Source organism: Mus musculus, chromosome 3, assembly GCF_000001635.26.
Source record: "Mus musculus strain C57BL/6J chromosome 3, GRCm38.p6 C57BL/6J".
Lineage (NCBI taxonomy): Eukaryota > Metazoa > Chordata > Mammalia > Rodentia > Muridae > Mus > Mus musculus.
In genome coordinates this window covers 158,232,106-158,258,882 of record NC_000069.6, presented here as the reverse complement: position 1 = coordinate 158,258,882, position 26,777 = coordinate 158,232,106, and the positions used below count along the sequence as shown (strand labels likewise).

The window sequence follows — 26,777 nt, the reverse complement described above, 5'->3', positions numbered from 1 at the left end:
TCTGGATTTCATGAAAAAGCTGGAACTGAATGTCCATGTAATTGGGAACACACATCACTTAACCCAATACCAATGAGACGTTAGAGGGGGAAGATGGATATACCTGGTAGCTGGTAGGAAAACTAGAGTTCTTAACACAGAAAATCGAGAATTTCTGTGAGAATAGGCTGAACAATTATAAAGTATCAGTAAGGGCCAGTGGTCAAATAATTAGAATCTTTTCAATCACAGTAAATAACTATAAAGGGAAACTAAGCATCCTTTCCAACAATTTTATTGTATCGCATATGGTGGGCAGGGAATGTGATGTACCAGGAGACAAGTTGCTCTAAGGAGGTCAACAGAAACTGAGTACTATGGGATCAAAGATAGAGAAAAGCAAGTAGAATTGGGAGACAAATTTGGAAGTAAATTTAAGTGATATTCAACAACATGTGCTTTATTATTAACCTGTGTAGGAGTGAAGGTGATGTACTCAAATGTATTCCAGATCATCTCTTAATTGTGAGCCCTGAGATTTAATTTAAGTTAATTTAATTTAATATAATTTAATTTAAGAATTATTTTCCAGACACAACACAGAGGCATATTCTAATGTAGCCAAAGACAAGTCACAAGGCCAAAAAGACCATCTCACTGAGCAAATGATTAGAAACCAGCTTATTTGGGAGTATATATGAGCTGTACAAAGTACTTAGCTACACATGACAGCCCTTATTTCCCTTAGTCCCACATATGAGAAAAAAAATAAGATACTTGTCTTAGTGAATGTGCCTTACTTCACTTAGTATGATAATCTCCAATCCCATCGATTTGTATACAAACAATTTTATTCTTATTATGACTGAATAAAAATCTTATTGTACATATACACTGTATTTTCTTTATTTGGTCATCCACTGATGAGAACCTAGTGCCACAGCAAGCCTGGGTATGTGGGTGTTTCTGCAGTAAGATGACATTCATTCCTTTGGATTCATGCCCATAAGTGTTACAGCCCCATCATAAGACAGTTCCAGTTTAAAATTTTTAACAGCCTTCGTGGTGATTTCCACAGTGGTTAGAATAAGGTACATTCCCATCAATGGTGTATTAAAGGTTCCCCTTTCCCTACATCAGATTTGTTTTCGTCAGGCTTTTTAATTTTTTATGATGATCATCTGACTTGAGTGAGATGGATGCCAATATAGTTTTGATTTGCATTTCCTTGATGACTAGAGATACTAACACTTTTCTATATGTTTATTGAGAAATTTTATTTCATTTAAAAAGTATCTGCTTGAGACATTTACTCTTTTGTGAATATAAAGAACCCAAAAATGTCAAATGCCAAAACAGCAACTGTTATGTGCTTTATCTTGAGCATACATGGCTTTCCTTTATTGTTTTGGCCAAGATCCAACCTAAATATCAGTGCTGAGTGTGGACCTCCCTGCTCTCCAACCCCAGTCTCTCTGTCATAAAAGCATATGACACATTAGGTATGAAATCCTAAAGTAGTATCTTGCTATGGATCATTTCAGGGTTTGCCTTCTAAGGTGTTTTAGAAGCAGGACAACCTTATGCAGCATTGCATCTCCAGTGACAGGAAAATTGATGTGTCAAAAAATTTTTCGGTGAATGAATAGCGGAGCGGTGACAATTAGAGAAAATAAAATTTCCTGCTGACTGTTTGAGACTATTATATATAATAAAAACAATAAAGCCAAAATATCTAAGGGTATTTTATGTGTCTATTTACAAAACTGTGAAACTATGCCCAGAATTATTCTCAAGTGCATAGTACATTTGATATGTCAGTTCCAATCATTTTGTGACAGGTTAACTATCGCCTGTCTTAAATGCATAGGAGAGATTGTTTGAATTTTACATTTTTTTATCTTGGATTATTAGCATGTTATGTACCTTGGAGATGGGACTAGAGTCCCAACATAAAATTCACTTAACCTCATACATACCTTTTACACAGAGCCTAAAGATAACTTTACAATATTTGTAGTAAGCTGAGCTTTGACTGTGGCCTGTCACATGAGATTGGGTGTGGAAATTTCCACTTATGACATTACATAAGGACTCAAAAAACTTCAGGTTAGGGAATATTCTGGATCCGAGACTCTCAGAGTAGGATAAGCTGTGGAGCACTGTTGAGACAAAAATGGTTGGCATTCAGCAATCAGCAAAGGTGTAGGAACTAACTCCCTTTTAGTTGAATTACCATCATGGCAAAAGCTCAGACATGCAAAACAAAATAAAGCAGATGGCGTTACATCCAACTAAAAGAAAATCAGCACCTCAGAGAGACATCTGCAATTCTATATTCACTGCTGGCAAGCTATAAAATAACATGTTTTAGCTAATTGATGAATAAGTAAATAAATTCATGTATGTATGAGTGTGTGTGTGTGCATGTGCGTGTGTGTGTGTGTGCGCACACACACACACACACACACACACACACATTTGCCTGTGGTGTATGTTCATGTGGGCATATGCACATGAGCATTATGTATGTGTGAATTCCAGAGACTAGTGTCAAGTGTCTTCTTCCTCAGTCACTGTCCATCTTATATTTGAGACAAGATTTCTCACTGTGTCTAAAGCTCTGGTTTCAACTAGGTTGGCTGGCTAGTAACCAGAATCCAACTGTTCCCAACCACCTCACCAGCGGTAGGGTTGCGGACACTCACTCCTGCACCAAGCTTTTTACATGGGGATCTGGATTCAAGACATCAAGCTTTTCCATCAGGCGTTTTAGCAACTGAATCATCTCCCCAGAGTCTCAAAGAAATGATTCCATTTACATTTGAATGCAGAATTCCTCCATTGTGAAATATTAGCATTCTTAGCAGTTCTCTCAGCATACTCTTGGTTTCATAGAAGAGGTATTCTAGACCAGGGGCCGTCTTTTACAGAAACAGAGATGAACAAGAAGCTGGTAAATTATTTAAAAAAAAAAAAAAACTGGATAGTTCTTTTGTTGAAGCCTCATTGGCCAATGAAAGACGCATCCATTCCAGATTGTGTGCAGTGCAATTACTAGGTCAGAAAGAAAAATTTTGAAGCCTCATTAAGGTGAATTGGCATGAAATAATACCCATTTGATTTTACCTACTTTAGGCAGGAGAATTTTGACTCTAGTAATTAATAGAATTGCTAATATTTGAATTTGAAAGTATTACATAGATTAACTCATCTAGTCCTTTTAGTAACACAATCACCCTGAAACATAATCTGCCATGTCCCATTTTACAAATGAGGGAACAGGTACACTAAAGGATTTAACCCAACAGCCTAGCTCTTAGCTACCATTATGCAGGTACCCACCAAAATTATATTAAAATTCTAATGATTTGTGGTATTTTTAGATGTGTGAACATGTTGACTGTGTATTGATTTCAGAAAGGTTTTAGTAATATTTGTCAATGGAATTAGCAGGCCTCCTTTATACTGAAAAGAGTTTTGCTAAAGAATAAGTGGCATAAACTGCACAAACTTAAAATGTATAAATTCACAACAACCAATATAGCAAAATAACTGCAAAAATCCAACAGATAAAGAAGGCAGAGAATGCACACCCAGTGATTCCATTACTTGGCCTTACAAGAGGAAAAGTCTGCCACCTACAACCTACAAATACACAGGAGGCGTGCTGCTGAACTGTCGGCCAAGATAAATTGTGTCACTCTTGTACATAGAAATAAAGGAAGAGACTGAAGTAAACTAGACATCTGGCTATCCGGGATGGGGCAGGAGAATTCTCGGTGCAGAGTGCCCACTCCAGGAGATGAGGAGATTGCAGAGATGTGTTCTATAGCACAAAGCCCAAGTTATCGCCAAAGTATCATATTTCCTTTTTTTTTGAGCTTTATCTTAATTTAATTACATTTTGACTTCAAATTCTACTTATATCTCTCTATGGAATTGATGGATATGTTATACAAAGCTTTAGAACATAAGAATATATCTTGATAGCAGAAAAAATCTAATTATAGTCATATTTTCAAAAGTACTAATAGAAAAAAATAATTAATAATTAATTAAAAGTGAATAACAAACAAAATTAATCAAGGAAGATTTAGAAGTGATGAATATTTTCTTATCTAGATTATAGAGGCATCATCAATATATATCTAATTACAGACAGAAGAAATAAGATGTTGTTACTTGCCAAAAAGGCACTAGTTAATTCTATATAAAGTTTGGAAAAGGTTTGTAAGTTTGTATATAAGTTTTAGAATACATGCTCAGGGCATAACACTGGTCAACATAATGTACAAATCCATTCTCAGTGTGTCCTTTTGGCCAGCTCACCCTATACCTCACCCAAATATATTTCTGATTTGGGTTATCAGAAATTAGTACAAATCTTCTAGAATTTTTAAGAATATAATTATGAATATGTTCATTTTATGCCTGGCTTTCTTCACTAAGCAATTATTATGAAGACATGATATAATCTCATTTTTATCACTTGAGTACTATTCCAATATGTGGATACACTAGAGTCATTTGTGTTTTCACATCATAGCAGATATTTTGATTGCTTCCTTCCAGATCTGGATTATCACAAATAGGCTTCTATGAAAATTTATGTAAAGACTCTGTTGAAGGTTGAGCAAAAGAAACTAGGAATAATGAATATACATTTTGCATTTACATGTGCTATCAGAAACTGTAAGCGTAACTTTCTTTCAGGAAGGTTGACAGTGGCAGGGGCCAGCAGTGGGTTACTTTTTACTCTAGCAATGTTGTGAGGTCCATGTATGAGAATCCAATGAGCATTGCATTTCTTATCTGTAATCTTTTATAATGGTCTTAAACTTATTGAAAGTTATATACAGGTTAATGAGTGGTTTTTAGTCCATCTGGAAGTTTTTCCTGCATGTGGTCTGACTGGAGCATCTGTCCATGGTCTTCCACTACTCAGCTCTTCAGTCCCATGCTTTCTCTGAATGTCCCACTTCTTTCTATTGCTTGTCTTGTGTGTTTCTTTCTTCTAAAACAAGGTAGTGTTGAGCTTTTTCACTTCTCTACCTGATTTTGGTGCTGGGTATGTAGTGGCTATCAGTGAGTACTGAAAGAGTGATATTCAACTCTTTTAGTGATTGGTTATCCATCTAAATGAAGTTCAAACTCCAAATCTTCTTTAGGTGATTTGTACGACCCGCCTGCCTTCTTCTCTGTCTAAAATTTGTTGATTGAGTCACATAATACAGAAGGTTCTCCTTAACCTAGTACTTGGTTCTAGGACCCACTTCTCAAAATAACCATAACATTAATTAGTATATACCATGAGCCATCTAAGTATTTTATACCTACTAACACATGTGAGGAGCATACTTCAACAATACTTCATTTTTCAAATATGGAAACTATAACACTTAGGGCTACTAAATCCACAGTTTATAGATTTTTTTTAATCTATTGTGGATTTGTTGGGATGGAAAGTCTCAGATCATCTGCCATCAGTGCTGCCACTATAAAGCCAATGTAGGCCTTGACAGGAAGTAAGGAAATGTGTATGTGTCTGTGGTGCTGGGATATGAAACAGTCCTCTCTATAATTTGGGTGCTAATAGTGTGGTAGGAAAAGGTGAGACATTAAGCAGCAGTTGGGCCATAGGCTCTACTCCTTTCCTGACAAGATTAAGAACTCTGAAGATGTTTCAGACACCATCATTGGAAAGAGCAGAAAGCAGAATCTGGTGATGAAACTATCTCAAATGCAAGATAGGTGTCAGTCAGGAAGGTAAACTAAGACAATGGCAGTCCATGAAAGAAACCTATGCTAGGTCAGACGTCGCAGGGGCATAATGACCAGGGGTGTGGCATGATGTTTTGGAAGATGATGGAGAAATAGCCTCCAGACTTCTATTATGTTTGGATATTGGTAAGGAAGCAGTGATGTTTATGAAGAGAAGGAAGAGAAGAGGGGGAGCCAGTTTTTTCTAGTGTGGCTTCATTGAGATAAGCAGTCATTTCCTGTGGAGATGGGAATTTCACATTCTGGTTTGTCTGGTAGTCATTCTCCACCCTCAGAAGTGGCCCTCTCAGTGTGAAAGATCTCACACCTTGGCCCTGATAACATGACCTGCTGTGGACTCACAGAGGAATAATTCACTGAAAGAGGCTTCCTCAGGAAAACATGACTCATGTCTGTTCCTTGGGCATGAATGTTAAAAGAAATAAGAATGCCTTTGATCTCCCATGTAGCAGAGAACTTTACTAAGAAAATATGTTGCTATTTCTAGAACATGCCAGATACTTTAACAGCTAGGAAAATAATGACATTAATGCCATCTGTTGAACTCTCATTCGAGCGCTATCTCATAGTGCTTGTCAAAGTTCAGTCCTGAAGTACTAATTCCCTTAGCAATCTGCCTTCTAGCTTGAATAAACCTCAGTAAAATTAATTAAGACTTTTCATGATCACTTTATTTCTGAATTTAATAGATCTTCTACATAAGATCCAGAGCTGGAATTATACCAAATTTGCTATGCTAGGATTGTTATGCCATGGAAGCTAAAGCTTTAAGCCACCATCCTTATTATCAAACAGGAGTTTGGTTTTGTTGTTGTTGTTTTTTTTTGTTGTTGTTGCTGCTGTTGCTGTTGTTTGACAAGGGTTTTATGATGCTGAGAGTTACCTAAAAACTACCGCTATATTATTGTGCCTATCGTCTAAGTATGCAAAGGAGTCAGCTAAAGTAGAGAAAAAATATTTGGCTAAAACTAAAGGCTTAATATAGAGAGGATTTAGTAAATGAAGCGATACATCATTACGAAATGAAGGCAAAGAGCTTAAACAGTGGCCTTGTTTTTGTCCTCAGAGTAAATTATGGTTTGAAGAATCAGAATTTCTTCCTCTTTGACAATTACCAAATTTTGTTCTCTTGAACAAAGTTAATCTTTCCTCAGTTGAATTTTGCTTCAGAATACAACATGTACTGAGAAACTGTGGTAGATATTATGACTATTTAAAAACAAGATTTACTTTATTCAGATGTAATTAGCCATAACAAATGATGTAATTAGACATCAGTATCTTTTACATTTTTGAGCTGAAGTTAGTTTCCTATGAAGTATGTTCCCAATTTCCTCAGATCAAGTAGATTTCTTACCCATTGATATTTTTAGAATACAGTCAATTATTCTTGATAGCTATCCTGCTATATTTTATATCAAAACTGCTAAGTAGTAGATATTATAATCATATTTTAGTATAATAATCTTCATGCCATATTATATCGACTGGAAAAAATTAAACCTAGTTAAGGACAATTGAAAATTACCCTAAGTAAAATTCATTTTTAAGTTGCCATGGTAAACAAAATTAAATACTAAAACAGTATTTTGGAATAAATTTTGGAATAAAATCTAATTTTACTTCTCTGTGTAGTAGATACTATTAAAAAGTGTACCCATAATGAAAGTTTTAGCATCCAGATGGAAAGAGGAGAACCTCAGTGAGTGCTTTGCATGAAAGGATTGAGTAAGTCAAAAACAGCTGAATCTGGGTCAGATACATTTTTTAAAAGAATCAAATGGGCAAAATTTTCATTTTCTTTGACAATATAATAAATGTAAAGGGAAAACAATGTATATTTGAAAGCACTAACACCTTAATTTCAAAATATATAAGGACATACAATGTAAAGAAACCATATATATATATTTGTGTGTGGTTTTTCAAGACAGGATTTCTCTGTAGCCCTGGCTGTCCTGGAACTCACTTTGTAGACCAGGCTGGCCTCGAACTCAGAAATCCGCCTGCCTCTGCCTCCCAAGTGCTGGGATCAAAGGCGTGCACCACCACGCCCGGCTGTCAAGAAACTATATATTTAGAATCACAGACATGGTTCTGAAATGGGGTTGTATAAAATACTAGAACTCATGTGTAAATACAAAGAATACTTGATAAAAGTGTATTTTTAAATGGGAATCTATAATACTGACAATTCCAATATGGGAAGAAAAAAAATAAGTGAACAACTAATCAAAATGAGTTCTTATAAGCTTATACTTAAAGTTAAAAGATGTGTGAATACTTGCACTCTTTCAAACTTTATTGCCGATGATCTTAAGGGCATGTTTTATACGTAATTACTAATTCACATTGCTTTTAATTTAAATTTTCTTCATAGTATTTTAATTTGTATATATTATCAAAAACTTCCAAATGATAAATTTTTTAATTATTTTTCTTTTATTAATTTATTTGATTAACATTTATTAAAGTTTATCATTGAAAGCAGGATCTTCTTTTTATGTATGGTACATCTGACTCGGTGGTGTGGCTTTGGTCTTCGTCCTATCTCCAACACCAGGCACATTCAATGAGATTCCAACTTGTCTAGTAGACATATATGTTAGGAAACATGCTTTCAGCTCAAATAACCTAAGTCTGAATAAAAGCAGATTTTGAAGTAGTGAGTAGATTGTTTCTCAACATGAACTTTCAAAAAAGCATCCCCGAATTGGGTCAGTTGTATGATTCTTGTCTCCCTGCTCCATCTCTGGCTGGCTGACTTTCTTCCTTTGGGGTCACTACACCTGGAAAGCCTGTCTGTATACAGCGTTCACTTTCTGTCTGTGATGTTGAAAGTATTTGCTGGCAAGAATGGAAGAGGGGAACCACTGCTGCTGCCTGGGTAGGATTTCCAAAACCTTCACCTAGTGTCTCAAGTGATAATTCTCCCATATCTTAGTTGCTGGATTGGACCTTGTTTATTTGTAGGGCAGGACATCAATAACTAATCTATATGAAGTATATGAGAATTAGCATAAGAAAACCAAAATACAAGTGAAAGAGTTTTCTGTGAATTTTAGCCCAGAAACATTGGCCCTGGCCTTTCTCAGAACGGCTGGATACACACATACACACACATACACATACACAAACACACACACACACACACACACACACACACACACACACATACACAAACACACACACACACACACACACACACACACACACATGCATGCACGCACACAAGGGTGTATGTGGCAGAAGTCTGTGATAGAGGAAATTTTCTGTTGTTCCCTGCACAGTTTTCTGTGGGCATTCTAAATGGCAATTCTGCTTAAGATTGTTCTGTAGAACCCAAACCTCTTTCTGAAAGAATAATGGAAACTGCAGCATCTTCTAGTGAAAGCTGATGTATTTGTAGCTTATTACAGTGCCCGCAACCTTTTGATATGCTGCTAAAGTGTGTTGCAGAAGATGTAATTACTGAAGCTGGGCTCTAGAGATAATTGTCAAAGTTCTTGATTACACAGCACCCCTAGCCCAGAAGCCCAGCAGGCCTTGCAAGCTTGCTTGATTACTTTCTCTGTATCAAGAGCTACAATTTGCTAGTGGAAAAATTTGTGTGCAGGGTGAATGAATAATTGGTTCAGGTTATAAACCAAAGAAAACTAAAGAGCAGCAACAAAATGCAAGATTGTCCTCAGCCTAATGAGATAAAGCAGTGATCCTGGATTTACCTGTAGACAGCTGCTCTTCTGAAGGCGTACTCTCATAACCTAGTCCTTCTATTTCAGCCAAGTACACTCTGCTACATCGAGTGGAAGGGCCCTGGGTGGTTTACTTGTGGATTTGACACCTCTTACAGAATATTTCATTAAACTTGAGATGAGTCACTACAGAAAAGAAAACGTTTCTAATAAAATAAATAAATAAATAAAGTCAACTAAACTCTTAAATGTCAAGTTTTAGTATTAAAAATAAAAATATGAAGACACTCAAAATGGGAAACATCTCCGTAAAAATTATGGAGTCTAAATGTCTTTTATAGTTCAAAGTCCACGAAGAGATACATCAGAATGAATAAACATTTAGAAGACTGATCAAAAAGATAGATCTTTCCAATAATCTTTGGGGGAAAAAAAGCAAATATTCAATTTGCCACAACTTCTCTTTCTGGAAGATACCAGAAGACAGTTTGACTATTTTGGATGTTAGGGAAACCTGGAATGATTCAAAGTACATGAAAGTCATAACTGTCACTGGTTCAAGTTTTGTAGTGAAAGAGAATTTGGGGGTTGCGAAGCTGGCTCCGTGGATGAAATGCCTGCCACACAAGCGTAAGGAGCTAAGTTCAGACCTCTAGTACCTACACTAAGAAGTGAATCATGGTCTGGCCATGTGTACCTATAACTACAGCACTGGGGAGGATACAGAGACAGTAGGACCCTGAGGCTATCTGGCTAGGCAGTCCAGCAAATCAGTTGGTGCCAGGTCCAGTAAGAAATCTTGTCTCAAAAGATAGAGAAAAATATCAAAAAATATCTGGCTTTGACCTTTGTCCATCCCATTAATGCACATGAGTGCATACACACACATGCACATACACACACACACACACACACACACACAAACAAACACATGTGGAGATCAGAAGACAACTCATGGGAGATGGTTCTTTCCCAGGCACCTGGTATGCAAAAACTGCATTTTGGCTGCAAGGCCTGCATACAAGCATCCCTCCCACTAAGTTATCTCATTGGCCCAGTAGCTGTATTTTCAAAGAATATTAATTCCTGGACTTTCTAGACTTTCATGTGTATGCTATAATAAGAATGACAAAATCCTGTATTATATGGGGTTCCTTAAATGAACAAGTTATTACAAAGAGCAAAGCATGATCAGGTAAAACTTACAGTCAAAAAATATAAAATGTGTCTCTACCCACTTAGTATACAGTTCAGTGAAGTGCAAAGGACCATCTCTAAAGTTCTAATAGAGAAGCATTTGAGATCAACGTTGAGTTTCCCTGCCTCTGTGCCACAAACAGCCAATACATGGAGAAAGTGTGCACACTTCAAGGACAAGTTAAAGCTGGAATGAAAAAGCCCATGTCAAAATCTCACGAAATCCTGTAAGTCAGTAACCAAGTGACTCACTGGGGATTCAGAGGATGCTGCAGTCCTGCCAGCTTTATACAGCTCAGAGGTAATTGTATGTCTGAACAGAGAAAACCTCTGAATGAGATGAAAAGAAAATCATAGACTGCACTATTCCATCAGTGCCACAGACCATAGAACTACTGCATTGTCTTCCATCCTGCACCAGCTGGAATATTTGAAGTGGATAAGTGCTGCAAAGTGATAGCATTACAGGACACACTTGACTTTAATAAGCACAGCCAAAGGACAGTGCTCACTGAGAGTCAGTGTCACAGATGCCAGCAATGTGTACAAGAAATGACTATTTCAAAAGTACTCACTATAATTATCTAGGGGAGGCTTCCTAACAATCTGTATTCTTAGCTCTTCCTTTATCTGCCCTTTGAGAAGCATCTGAAATCTTCACTGTTCTTAGGGGCTGGGCTGGTAGTCAAAACCTGTAATGTTATCTACATGTCAGATGTTAAAGACTGTGTACCAAGTGATGGAAACTTTGGCAAGCCTGTTTTTATAAATAAAGCTTTATTGTTGGGCTGGAGAGATTACTCATGAATGAAAACCATTTGTTGTTCTTGCAGACAAGACCTGCTCTTGCAGGTTCATTTTCCAACACTGACATGAAAGGTCATAATCACCTGTAAACCCAATACCAAGGGATCATCCTAGAGCCTCTCCTGTCTTCTATAGGCACCAGGCATGCATGTAGTACACGGACATACATGTGCAGACCAAACACACACATACGTATAAATTAAGACTAGATAGACAATAGACAGGTATGCAGACAGAGGATGGTTGGATAGATAGATAGATAGATAGATAGATAGATAGATAGATAGATAGATAGATAGATAGATAGGTAGGTAGGTAGGTAGGTAGGTAGATAGATAGATAGATAGATAGATAGATAGATAGATAGATAGATAGATAGATAGGTAGGTAGGTAGGTAGATAGACAGACAGACAAATAGACAAACAGAGTGAGCTTTATTAGAGTACACAACTATGGCAGATTTTCTCTACAACATTGGATTAGGGAAATTGAGACAGAGACCACATGGGCTCCAGAGCCTGCAACATTTGCCTATCTAGCCCTTTACAGAAAATGTTTGCTGACCCTGGTATAGACTATAGTGAGCTATAGAGCACATTTTTTTTCATTAAAATTAAGCATTGGTCATTTAAATAATGGCCAGGGTAAACAAAATAAGTCAGGTTGAGATTCTTGCCTGGTCTTGGAAATGAGGCTGCAACTGAAACCAGCTCTATCTTGCATTTTCTCTGCTGTGCTGAGACATCACCTGCTCTTCTCTCCTAAGGCAGTGTATTTCTCTTCAATGAGGTTTCTATGCACAGTTCCAGAGGGAAAAACAAGTTTATCTCTGGGGGGGGGGGGGGATCATGGAGTCACGCCAGTAAATCCTGTTCAACACAATCGCATTCTCAAGAACCTGAAGTGAACACTGGGCCCTGGGGTAGAGTCAGACATGACTGGTGAGACATGACAAGTGTGAGTGTACTAATAGTTTCAGTATGCACACTGGGCCCATACTTTTATGAAGTGTGTGCCTGTGAGTCTGTGGACGAGAGTTGAATTAAGTCTAAGATAACACAAGAACTACCAAAACCTCTAGGAAAATGTGTTTCTGGTCTAACAAATGTCAAGCAGAGAAAAATGTTCCATAGCAAATAAACAAGAAATAACCTGTTTCAACCTGGTGGAGAGCCACTGTGAGTATTTTATGTGAGCATTCCCACCAATACAGAATCTATTTCTAGCCAGGTATAGTGGCTCATGCTTTTTATACAAGCACTTGGGAGACAGGGGCAGACAGCTTTCTAAGAGTTCAAGGCCAGCCTGTCTACATGGTGAGTTCCAGGAAAGCCAAAGCCATGTCTCAGAAACATAGTGGCCATCTAAAATCTTTTAAAACTCCTACGACATCTATCAGATCCTAAGAAAATGATAGCTTGCAATCCCTTAAACTGAGCTAACTACCACGAAGTGTTTGCCTGTATGTGCAACTGTTCATGTCACTTTGAAGAGCCAGTGGCAAATAGGTGCATGTCTTCCTCCTTCTCACAGTGCATCGGGGAAGACCGAAGTGCAAAACAGATAGTGGAGATCAGCTGTTCTTTCCTCATACTAGGGAAAGCCGATGGCCATCTGGCCATGTCTGTAGAGAAAGCTGTTCAATACTATTGCTGCCCAGTCAGGGAGGGCTTCCCATACAAGTTGTCAGGAACTGAGAACTGCCCCCAGACACCTCCTTTTTCATCTAGATCAAAAGATACTGGACTCTTAGCACCATCTCCCACAAGAATTTCCTCACCTTTGACCAAAATCCTTCACTTCTTTTGAAGAGATGTGTCCATATTACATGTAGTATTATTCAAGGTACAAACTCAGAAGTACAGAGTTCTCTCTATCCTCTAGATGTCCTCCTTTGGTTTCTTCATTGTTTCTTTTCAGATGTGCAACTATATATGATTCATGCAACAAACTCTTCAAACCCCAGTGGAAATGTCGCCTCTTCCTGACATTATTCCTAATTACTGAGTCTTTAGTTCTTCTGACCTCCTTTGGCAATCTATACACATTCTTTTCCTCACAGTTATCGCTCTAGGAAGCAGTTACTCACTTAAAGGTCATTCCCATTTAGAAAATGAGCCCTTTAGAGAAGAGGCTGTGTAGGGTGTGCTAAAACTCCCACTACACACTTGATAGCCCTTATGTTAGAGAAGAGGCCATCTCAAAACACCAGTAATGACAAGTTTGAGAAACCTACATCTTAGAAACTGTGGCAACTCCACTGTCCAACATGGCACCTGCCAAAAAGAAACAATTGAATGAAAGCTCACAGAGGACTGCTTCCATGGAAATGTCACCAGTCCTGTGCACTTGTAAGGGAGTAATTCTTACTACATGTACTCATCTAAATAAGAAATGTGGGAACAGTGTGACAGAATGATTAACACCCAGCACGCATAAGATAAAGGATGTGAATGGAGTAAAAGGAGAGAATCAGGGGACACAAGAAAGATAAAAATACATGACATACTTGAAAAATATGTCAGCAAGATATACAATGAAACCTAACAATATTTAATAAAAACACAAACATGCGTGCATAGCTAGCAACTGTCTATATATTCTTGTGGGTAATAAATACAAGAATTTTTTACTTACTTACTTTGGGATTTTGTTTAAATATTAAATAAGAAATGAAGAAAAATCTGTATTTTTATTAACGAGAGAAGGGGTTTGATGAAGACATCCCATTTAATTTTGAGTATTCCAAGGTCTCTTAATCTCTATACATTGTCCAGTTGTGGGTCTCTGTGTCTGTCACTGTTTACTGCAAGAGTAACCTTCTCTGATGATGGCTGAGAAGACACTTATAGATGCATGTAACAATGTCATTAGGAGTCATTTTATTATTACATTCCTTTAGTAGAACAATAGTATTTGGTTTCCCTGTAGGCCTATTTAGTCTCCATTTCTTGACTACCAGAGCAGTGTGAGAGATTTATCCAAATGAGTTCCGTCTCATGGAGTGGGCCTTAAATCCAATCAGATAGTAGTTAATTACACATTCATTCATGCCACTAATGTACCAGCATACTATGCACACAGTTTAACACTGTAGATTGTAGGGTGTATAGCTAGGTTGGTGTTTACTTACCTTTCTCCTTTGGTAGTATACAGAGTGTCTTTTAGTACCATGAAGACTAGTCAGCAGGGGTGAAGGCCTTACTTAAGAACAGGCTTTACTTCTCCCTATTAAATTAGATATGTAAGTGTGTCTTCAGCAATAGGAACTTACCATCAGTGTGTGAAGAATAACAAATAACCTTGGCAATAGCCTGAGTTGTTTGAGGGTTTCCACAGAGCTCCTTTCACCAAAAACTCAATTAGATGTAACCCATTCCTGGCACTGGAAGTTTCACTTGATTACAAAATATCTCTAGTTGAGCCTTTGTCTCCCCCATTATTTGGTGACTTCACTTTGACTTCTTTGATATATTTATATATTTAATGAGCTTCTACAGTAGTAGGTTTCTATATGACCCCTAAAATGCATGTACTGTTAGTTGTCCTTCTTACATTTTTCTCCCTTACCTCCTCTTCCTCCTCCCACTCCATTTAATCCTCCTACTCCAGTCTCCCACCCCTTCATAGCTATCAATTCTATTTCCTCCCCTCCCATATCTATTCTCCATAACTAACCTCAGTGGTTAACCACTTACCAAAGAATTGATAACAAATATACATATGTGAGCAATAGAGAGTATGTACAATATTTGTCTTTTCCTGCAGTGAGTTTATGTGTAACTCTCAGATGACGCTTAGAGTGTGCTATCCTTCCACATATTCTTTCTCTTGCCCCTTCTCCCTTTCCCTTTGCTTTGTTTGTTTGTTTGTTTGTTTGTTTGTTTGTTGAGGCAGGGTTTCTCTGTATAGTCCTGCCTGTCCTGGAACTCACTATGTAGACCAGACTGGCCTTGAACTCAGAAATCCACCTGCCTCTGTCATCCAAGTGCTGGGATTAAAGGCATGTGCCATCACTACCCAGCTTCCCTTTGCCATTCCAATGCCCCCAAATCCTCTCCATGACTATAGATTCTATTGCCCCTACCTTAGGAGCTTCTTCCCCTCCCCTAGTCCCTTATTCTATATCAAACCTCTATGATTATTCAGATAGTAGCTGCCTATTGCATGTTTAAAAGCTAACATCTACATATAAGAGAATGCACATATATTTGTTATTTTGGGTCTGAGTTACCTTACTCAGGGTATCTTTTTCCTGATTCTATTTACCTACAAAATTCATGATTTCACTTTTTTAACAGTTGAATAATATTCCATTGTGTAAACTTACCACATTTTAACTATCCATTCATCTGTTGATGAACATCTAGATTGTTTTCAGTTTCTGGATATTATGAATAGAGCAGCAATGAACATGGTTGAGCAAGAAGGGCCCAAGAGTAGTACACCTGGATCACAAGGTAGACCTATTCCCAGCATCCTGGGAAACCACCACATTGTTTTCCACAGCCACTGTGCAAGTTTGCACTCCTGACAGCAATAGATAAGTGTTCTCCTTTCCCCATATCCTCACCAGCATATGTCATTTGTTTTATTTATCTTGGCCATTCTTAGAGGGGTAAGATTAAATTCAAATTCGTTTTGTTTTGTGTGTCCCTGATGACTAACAATGATGCTTATGTTCTTTAAGTGACAACTTCTATATTAATTCATGAATATTTTATTATCTTTTAAATAGAAAATAATATAAACATTTTATTTTCACTATTCTTGAGCTGTCTTGGACAAATTTCCACATTTTTTACTTAAATTAAAAATCTATTTCAATGTATCAAGGAACTCTATTATGTATTTATATACATACACATTTGTAAATATATAATATGTAAGTTATTCAAAGCAAGCAAAACAAATGAACATGAATGATTATATAACTAATAAGACAAAAGTTGGTGTTTTCTGTTCTTGACTGAAGCGTCTACCTAGAATCATAATTGAAATGTTTTCAGTCATATGCATAGCTGTTTACATGTATAACATACATTCTACACTATTGTTTTTATTGCATAATTTTACTCATACATATATTCTGGCACATTACAGTGCATATTAGTTCATATTAAATTCAACTTCTTTTGTAAGGAGAGTAGAAGCCTCTATGCTGACTGTGAGTCTTGTCTGAGTCTAGTCATGAGCCACCACTTTTGAAATGTTTTGTTCAGTCTTAACCAAACTTTAAGCATCCCCTGCTGTATACTCTGTCAAGTGATTCATTAAGTCATGCTTCTCTCCAGAGCACATTGTCTATGTCACCAAGGTATCCAGATCACCATGTTCTGCTTCTGGCCCAATCATAGATCCCAGGACACTTACTTATGTGGTTTCATTGCTGTTACTGCCTTTTCTTGCTTCCTACAATATCTAATGATTCCAAAGTGAGGGTCTGAAGTTAAAATCTAGCATCTTCCTACAAAAATAGTAAAGCTTTGTGTTGCCTTTAGACTAAAACTTAGGCTTCATAGCTGGACATGTTACTTTGTGACTGTATTTCTTATGTCTTATTATTTTTTGTGAACTATCTTCTTAACATTTCACTCCTAGGTATGCCCCCAACCTTCATATAGCCTGATTAACTACCCAAATCAAAACCTCAGTTAAGTTTTATTTTTCTAAACATGTTCTCAAGGCTAAAAGAGTGCTACTCTTTAACAACTTGTAAGTGGTCTTTCTATGGAATTCATCCGATTGTGTCAGAGATGTTTCCTCAAGATTATGGGCTGCTTATAATATGAACAATGCCTTTCATGTTCATGAACTTGGAAGAAAAAAAGGAAATCAAAATACTTAACATTCTTGAGGAATCTCATCTTGATAAAGGCTAACTTGTTCACCTTATTGAAAATATAATCCTTGTGAAAAGTCTCCTCCTTGTCCGCTGACACTGTTTCACTGTGGCACTTTTAACCTTGTATTTTACTTAATTGTTTTGCTTGCTGTCATTCTCTTCCAACCACGTATAAAGTCTTCTGGTGAAAAAATTATCAGCTTTATTTATTACTGTACCCTAAATTAGTGCATAATAACCTCTCAATAATGTTGTCATGTGAAAAACACACACTGTTTGAGTCTAACTTGTGATATATTTTCACTTAATAGTCATAAAAATCTAATAGTTTATGTTAAGAAAAAGAACCCAAAATTTCTAAGATTATTTTTTCTGAAGTTTCAAAGCTTTTGTGTATGCTGTGGTTGGGAATAAACTATTTTTAAATCACTATATTTTATTATGTTGTATGTTTATTTGGGAAGGATTTGAGAAATGTGTACCATACTAGGGGTGTTCTAAAATGCCTTTGAAACCAATTCTTAGTCCAGAGTCTTAAAATAGCTCAGCACTCTTACAGCCCCAACTCAGGATATTTCGGAATGAAGATATTCTATCTGTAACAGAAGCTCCTGTAATGAGCAGAAATAACAAAGCTGATGATGCAGCCATGGGTAGAAGGACTTCCTTTACTATGATTGACTTGTGATTAATGAATCAGGGCAGTGACTCTTAAAAATATGGTAACTCTTAAAAATATGATAGTGAATCCATCCTAAGCTTTCTAGTATAGATACTTAATGAGACTCCCGGTGTGTGAAACAGCTGACCCTAACTCCCATCACACACTGCATTGGTGGCCCAGTGCTGTGGACCACAGTCTGCTAGAACTGTACCCAGATGGCTGTTCACATGTTTCTCTGTGCATCTGTGTTTCATCCCTTGCTAAGGAGTATCCTGAAGTTTTTGCTTTTATTTTTGTACGTGATATGGTCAGGAAAATCTATCAAGTGTGGGCAGACTATCTTTACAGAGATATGTCAAGTGCTGCCTCATCATGGTACTCTTCTCCATCTTTTACAGGTCAATGCACAAGTTAGCCCAGCTGGAAAGACTTGACCTAGGCAATAATGAATTCAGCGAGCTGGTAAGCAAATGTGCTTCATTAACTTGTCAATTAGTCTCAAGGAGATTCTTCTTGTATCTTCACAACCCAAGCATTAAAGCATTGAGTGAACATGTATGCTTCCAAACACTAAGATAATGAAAGCTAATAGCTATATTGATTGTTTCACTGTATAGTAAACCACAGGAACTGGGTATTACATATCACAAAAAGTCAGAATTAGAACAGATGTGTATTGACAATTTACTACCAATTATGTGGCAAGAGGAACCAGGTTAACTGTGCTGCAAGCTTCATCTCAGCTAATCTTCACCTGACACATGGTAATTTTAACTTTATTTAAATGAACCTGAAGTGGTCCCTAATACGTAAATGTTATGTGGCTATACAAGGATTAAAGGGTATTGTTCACTTTGAAGATTGCTGTGATGGTTTAGAAAGTTAGTCCCAAGGGTCAGCAGCCTTCCAGTTTTAAAGAAAGAACCTTTCTCATGAAGACATGTTGATACCTTAATCACTGTCTTTAAGAGTGACAGTGTTCTGACAGCCATTTTCAATTTTTGGCTTTATTTCAAGTATGTCCAAAGACCAGAATCAGAAAATCAAATTAGAAAGCAAATAGAAAATCCTTTGTAAGAAAACCCACCATTCTTTATTCAAAAGTTTCCCATTAGACATTGTCAAATCTCCAAAATCAAATTTACCTGTAGTTAACTGAAGGCCTCTAACTAATCAATCAGTTTTTCCAACTGATAACACATTTAGGGAAAGTCAATTAATATCTATAAACCTCATTTTCCTGATCTATAAAATGGAGATTATAGTGATTGTTGCCTCAGAAGGCTTGTGTGAGAATTAAATTGAACATGTATATAATATTGGGCCAAAAGCGCTCTGAGCCAGTGCCCTGTGTAGAATGGCAGGGTTTTCATTCATGCTATAAGGTTATGCATGAAGAATACTCACTGTTTTACTTTAACCATGTCCAGTACATTATTATGCTGCCTTATATGCTGATTGTCAGTGCCAAAGATAGGCTTTTATTTGTCTAGATTAAAGGCTTTAATCTATCCTTAAATAAAAATCTCCTCACTAAAATATCTTCCCTTCTGCTACTGAGATATGGACCTACATAACAACTTGTCTTTGTAACCTGGATGGAAAGGACTCCTGGCCTGGGAAGCTTGTAGTATACCAGGTGCACGTGATGTTGCTGAGTTCTGACACTTAACCATGTGTCTCTGAAACCAAACACTGTCCCTTTCCCTCTTAAATACACTACCATATTTGGTTCTCCTTCCATCCTCCCTCCAGAACCAGCTCAGCTGTCATTTCTGTTCTTACCAGTCAGTCCCCAGTAGTGGCTTCATAGCCAGCCAGGCTGAATCCTCTGGATGTGCACTCTGAGATAAGTCCAGGAAAGGTAGATGTCATATCTTCCATCTGTCACATTATGCCAACCAGCTTACTGTGTGTGAGCATAAGGAGAGAGAATGAATGCACCCTAGCATGCATTTTTCCTCTCAATGGTTTAAAGATAATTTTTCAATGTGTGTATGCATATGCACATAAGTGTAGTGCCAGAAAAGTCTTTCAGATTCTCTAGAACTAGAGATATACAGTTATAAGCCACTTAGTCTGACTTATAATTGGGAACTGAACTTGGGTCCTCTGAAAGAACAGTAAGCATCCTTAATCACTGAACCATCTCCCTGGCCCTGAATCATTGTATTTTTAAGGAATATATGTATGATAGAGACAGGGATTGGTAAGGGTGGTAAATAACCTTGAAGTATGTACAGACAAATTTGAAGTTAGTTGCTAAAGCTCTAGGGAGAGCCCTGCTTCGCTTACTCCATATGTCTTGATGTCATGAGAAAACAAAAAATAAAAAACAAAAAAAACAAAAAAACACAGGCAGCAATTACATTCTTTACCTTACTATGTAACTGCATCTTTCTTACCATTAAAATAAGAGCATCAGTTTCACACATTTCATGGGCTTTGGGAAAGTTTGAATGTAAGAAAATCTGCAGTAAACACTCCACATATGTTTTGAAGAATTTCAGTCACCTAAAACTTTGCAAGCTTTTCACATGAACAAATGTAAATTAGGACTTTAAAGATTTAGATCAACAAGCATGAGTAGGTGTTTTAGTTAGGGTTTCTATTGCTGTGAAGAAACACCATGACCACAGCAAGTCTTATAAAGGAAAGCATTTAATTGGAGTTGGCTTATATTTCAGAGCTTTAGTCCATTATCAGCATGGCATGCAGGCAGACGTGGTGCTAGAAAAGTAGCTGAGAGTTTTATATCTGGACAACCCCCCCCCCCCAGGCAGAATGGAGAGAGAGAGAGAGAGCTATTGGGCCGAGCTTAAACATTTGAAACCTCAGAGCTTACCGCCTGTGACACACTTCATCCATCGAGGCCCCACTTTCTCCAAAAAAGCCACACCTCCTAATAGTGCCACTCCCTGTGAGCCTATGGAGGCCATTTTCATTCAAACCACCACAGTAAGATATATGGAAAGAAATTCTAATGTAAACCAACTTTTTTATTTCTGAAATAAACAGGCCACAAGTGTGTGTGTGTGTGTGTGTGTGTGTGTGTGTGTGTGTGTTGATAAAATAAAATGTCTTAGAGTGGATAGTTTATGAGCAATGGAAAATCATTCTCACAGACTTAGGCATTGTAAGATTCAGTGTTAGGTTGAGGTCCATCCTCTCTTCATCCAAAATGACTCTGTTGTGTTCTGTGTTCTGACATAGCAGAAGACAGAAGGGTAGAATGGGTGAACTCTCTCAGAAGCTTCTTATCAAAACATATCCATCTATTCATGAATCCACAGCCCACATGATAAACCACTGGCAAAATGTGCCTGCCTCAATACCAGTGCAACAGAGATTTCATTTCATTATGGATTTTAAAATCATATAGTAAAAACTATCACCATATAATATATTCACTCCAATACCAATTCTGAGTTTTTTAAACTTGTGTTCATAGTTGTAATTATATACATTATTCTGTCTACTTTATAGATTCTTGTTATTCATCAATTTAGGATAATTTCCAGCCCTTTTCTCTTTAAAATTACCCTCTAATCTACTTATATTTTATCTTGCTGAAATTTGTTAGATGTGAATATAAACACGAAATTCTGCATGTTCAAGAAATGCAAGCTACTTATTTTATGCATTTCATGAAAAGTAGTCCAATAAGGAATGGTTTTTAAATACATATTTCAATTCCTTAAAAACATGTTTTCAACCTCCCTGCTTAGAAATATGCAGTATCCACTCTCCAGCATTAAGATGCTTTCAGCATTTTGATCTTTCTGGATCACTGTGGGAGCAGTCCACCATCTGTACCCAGAAGCTAAGGCTGTTCCATAGCCCTCTGTGCACTGGTCCCACCAGGAGAGAGCCATTCTCCCAGGAGTGCTTTCATTTCTGGGCTCAGAGGTAAGATAGCCACTTTCTTTCCAATAACTGTCTGGAGCAGGGCCAGCCAGGAGGACAGAGGGTCCAGGAACAGTGGAGCAGCTGGGACAGGATCCTTCCTGTATACCATCTGCACCCAGGAGCTGAGGCTGTTCCACACCCTGCTGTTCACAGGTCCCACCAGAAAAGAGTTGTTCTCCCAGCCACTTTCTCTCCAATAATTGTCTGGAACAGGGCAGCAAGGAGCACACTGGACACAGGAACAATGGAGCAGCTAGGACAGGATCCTTCTGGTCACCATCTGCACCCAGAGCTTGGGCTGTTCCAGAGTCCTCTGTACACAAGTTCCACCAGGAGAAAGCTGGTCTCCCAAGAGTGCTGACACAGGCTTACAGATCCACAGGAGAGACAAGCTCCAGCCAGAGATAGCAAGACTATCTAACATCAGAGTTAACCAAATCTCGACAAAGAAATCTTACCAACAGAAACCAAGGCTACTTGGAATAATCAGAACTCAGTTCTCCTACCACAGCAAGTCTTGGGTAACCCAAAACACCAGAAAAGCAAGACGTTGATGTAAAATCACATCTCATTATGATGATAGAGGATTTTAAGAAGGACATAAATAACTCCTTTAAAGAAATACAGGAGAACACAGGTAAACAGATAGAAGCCCTTAAAGAGGAAACACAAACATCTCTTAAAGAATTACAGGACAACATACACAAATGGGTGAAAGAATTGAACAAAACCATCCAGGATCTAAAAAATGGAACTAGAAACAATAAAGAAATCACAAAGAGAGACAACTCTGGAGATAGAAAACCTAGGAAAGATATCAGGAGCCATAGATGCAAGCATCAGCAACAGACTATAAGAAATAGAAGAGAGAATCTAAGGTGCAGAAGATACCATAGAAAACATTAACACAACAATCAATGAAAATGCAAAATGCAAAAAGGTCTTACCCAAAATATCCAGGAAATCCAGAACACAATGAGAAGACCAAACCTAAGGATAATAGGTATAGATAAGAATAAAGATTTTCAACTTAAAGGGCCAGCAAATATCTTCAAAAAATTATAGAAGAAAACTTGCCAAACCTAAAGAAAGAGATGCCCATGAACATACAAGAAGCCTACAGAACTCCGAATAGACTGGACCAGAAAAGAAATTCCTCCTGACACATAATAATCAGAACAACAAATGCACTAAATAAAGACAGAATATTAAAAGCAGTAAGGGAAAAAGTTCAAGTAACATATAAAGGCAGGCCTATCAGAATTACACCAGATTTTTCACCAGAGACTATGAAAGCCAGAAGATCCTGGACAGATGTTATACAGACCCAAGAGAACACAAATGCCAGCCCAGGCTCCAAACCCAGCAAAGCTCTCAATTGCCATAGATGGAGAAACCAAGATAGTCCATGACAAAAACAGATTTGGACATATCTCTCCACAAATCCAGCCCTACATAGGATAGTAAGTGGAAAATTCTAACACAAGGAGGGAAATTATGCCCTAGAAAAATAAAGAAAGTAATCTTCTTTTAACCAGCCAAAAAGAAGATAGCCACAAAAACATAATTCCACCTCTAACAACAAAAATAACAGGAGAAAACACTCATTTTTCCTTAGTATCTCTTAATATCAATGGACTCAATTCCCTGATAAAAAAGACATAGACTAACAAACTGGATATGTAAACAGGAACCAACATTTTGCTTTATAAAGGAAACCTGCCTCAATGACTAAGACAGACACTACCTCAGGTAAAAGGCTGGAAAACAATTCTCCAAGCAAATGGTCCCAAGAAAAAAGCTGGAGTAGCCATTCTAATATAAAATAAAATTGACTTTCAACGAAAAGTTATCAAAAAAAAAATAAGGAAGGACACTACATACTTGTCAAAGGGAAAATCTACCAAGATTAACTCTCAATTCTGAACATCCATGCTCCTAATACAAGGGCACCCACATTAATAAAATAAACTTTACTAAAACTCAAAGCCCACATTGTACCTCACACAAAAATAGTTGGAGATTTCAACACCACACTCTCAGCAATGGACAGATCTGGAAACAGAAACTAAACAGAGACACAGTGAAGTTAACAGAAGCTATGAAACATAGATGGCTTTAACAGATACCTATAGAACATTTTATCCTAAAACAAAATAATTTACCTTATTCTCAGCAACTCATTGTACTTTTCCAAAATTTACCATATAATTAGTCACAAACAGGCCTCAATAAATACAAGAAGATTAAAATAATCTCATGCGAAAATCAACAAGATAGATAAACCCTTAGCCAGACTCACTAGAGGGCACAGGGAAAGCATCCTAATTAACAAAATCAGAAATGAAAAGAGAGACATAACAACAGATCCTGAAGAAATCCAAAACACCATCAGATCCTTCTACAAAAGGCTATACTCAACAAAACTGGAGAACCTGGATGAAATAGACAAGTTTCTAGACAGATACCAGGTACCAAAGTTAAATCAAGATCAGGATAATGATCTAAACAGTCCTATATCCCCTAAAGAAATAGAAGCAGTCATTAATAGTCTCCCAACCAAAAAAAGCCCAGGACCAGATGGGTTTAGTGCAGAGTTCTATCAGACCTTCAATGAAGATCTAATCCCAGTTCTTCACAAACTATTCCACAAAATAGAAACAGACAGTACTCTACCCAACTCATTCTATGAAGCCACAATTACTCTGATCCTAAACCACAAAAAGACCCAACAAAGATAGAAAACTTCAGACCAATTTCCCTTATGAATATTGATGCAAAAATCCTCAATAAAGTTTTCGCTAACCGAATCCAAGAACACATCAAAACAATCATCCATCCTGACCAAGTAGGTTTCATCACAGGGATGCAGGGATGGTTCAATATATGGAAATTCATCAACGTAATCCAGTACATAAACAAACTCAAAGACAAAAACCACATGATCATCTCGTTAGATGCAGAGAAAGCATTTGACAAAATCCAATACCCATTCATGATAAGTCTTGGAAAGATCAGAAATTCAAGGCCCATACCTAACCATGATAAAAGCAATCTACAGCAAACCAGTAGCCAACATCAAAGTAAATGGAGAGAAGCTGGAAGCAATCCCACTAAAATCAGGGACTAGACAAGGCTGTCCACTCTCTCCCTACCTCTTCAACATAGTACTTGAAGTCCTAGCCAGAGCAATTCAACAACAAAACGATATCAAGGGGATACAAATTGGAAAGGAAGAAGTCAAAATATCACTTTTTGCAGATGATATGATAGTATATATAAGTGACCCTAAAAATTCCACCAGAGAACTCCTAAACCTGATAAACAGCTTCAATGAAGTAGCTGGATATAAAATTAACTCAAACAAGTCAATGGCTTTTCTATACACAAAGGATAAACAGGCTGAGAAAGAAATTAGGGAAACAACATCCTTCTCAATAGTCACAAATAATATAAAATACCTTGGCGTGAATCTAACTAAGGAAGTGAAAGATTTGTATGATAAGAACTTCAAGTCTCTGAAGATAGAAATTAAAGAAGATCTCAGAAGATAGAAAGATCTCCCATGCTCATGGATTGGCAGGATCAACATTGTAAAAATGGCTATCTTGCCAAAAGCAATCTACAGATTCAATGCAATCCCCATCAAAATTCCAACTCAATTCTTCAACAAATTAGAAAGGGCAATCAGCAGATTCATCTGGAATAACAAAAAACCTAGGATAGCAAAAACTCTTCTCAAGGATAAAAGAACCTCTGGTGGAATCACCATGCCTGACCTAAAGCTGTACTACAGAGCAATTGTGATAAAAACTGCATGGTACTGGTATAGCGACAGACAAATAGACCAATGGAACAGAATTGAAGACCCAGAGATGAACCCACACACCTATCGTCACTTGATCTTTGACAAGGGAGCTAAAACCATCCAGTGGAAAAAAGAAAGCATTTTCAACAAATGGAGTTGGCACAACTGGCAGTTATCATGTAGAAGAATGTGAATTGATCCATTCCTATCTCCTTGTACTAAAGGCAAATTTAAGTGGATTAAGAAACTCCATATAAAACCAGAGACACTGAAACTTATAGAGGAAAAATTAGGGAAAAGCCTTGAAGATATGTGTACAGGGGAAAAATTCCTGAATAGAACAGCAATGGCTTGTGCCTTAAGATCGAGAATCGATAAATGGGACCTCATAAAGTTGCAAAGCTGCTGCAAGGCAAAAGACACCATCAATAAGACAAAAAGACCACCAACAGATTGGGAAAGGATCTTTACCTATCCTAAATCAGATAGGGGACTAATATCCAATATATATAAAAAGAACTCAAGAAGGCAGCCAGGGATGGAAACTGTCCCTGGGGGTTTCAATCCTGCTCTGTCATTCTTTACAAATTATTTCAATACAATCTAAGAAAATAAAAAAAAAGAAGGTGTACTCCAGAAAATCAAATAACCCCATTAAAAAATGGGGCTCAGAGCTGAACAAAGAATTCTCACCTGAGGAATACAGAATGGCAGAGAAGCACCTGAAAAAATGTTCAGCATCCTTAATCATCAGGGAAATGCAAATCAAAACAACCCTGAGATTCCACCTCACACCAGTCAGAATGGCTAAGATCAAAAATTCAGGTGACAGCAGATGCTGGCGAGGATGTAGAGAAAGAGGAACACTCCTCCATTGCTGGTGGGATTGCAAGCTTGTACAACCACTCTGGAAATCAGTCTGGCAGTTCCTCAGAAAATTGGACATAGTACTACCGGAGGATCCCACAATATCTCTCCTGGGCATATATCCAGAAGATGTCCCAACCAGTAAGAAGGACATATGCTCCACTATGTTCATAGTAGCCTTATTTATAATAGCCAGAAGCTGGAAAGAACCCAGATGCCCC

At 37.4% G+C, this 26,777-nt stretch overlaps 1 protein-coding gene across 20 annotated transcripts in view; it reads left to right on the top strand.

Annotated features, from left to right (window-relative positions):
- The window catches only part of Lrrc7 (leucine rich repeat containing 7), a 494,798-nt gene that overhangs the window by 303,101 nt on the left and 164,920 nt on the right, over positions 1-26,777 (top strand). For all 20 annotated transcript variants that reach the window (XR_003954326.1, XR_003954327.1, NM_001370782.1 and 17 more), the window contains one exon: positions 18,371-18,434. Coding sequence is in view for 18 of the 20 variants with exons in the window: in NM_001370782.1 (NP_001357711.1) it covers positions 18,371-18,434 (64 nt within the window). In the remaining 2 variants the exon portion in view is untranslated. The remainder of the gene's footprint in view (positions 1-18,370; positions 18,435-26,777) is intronic.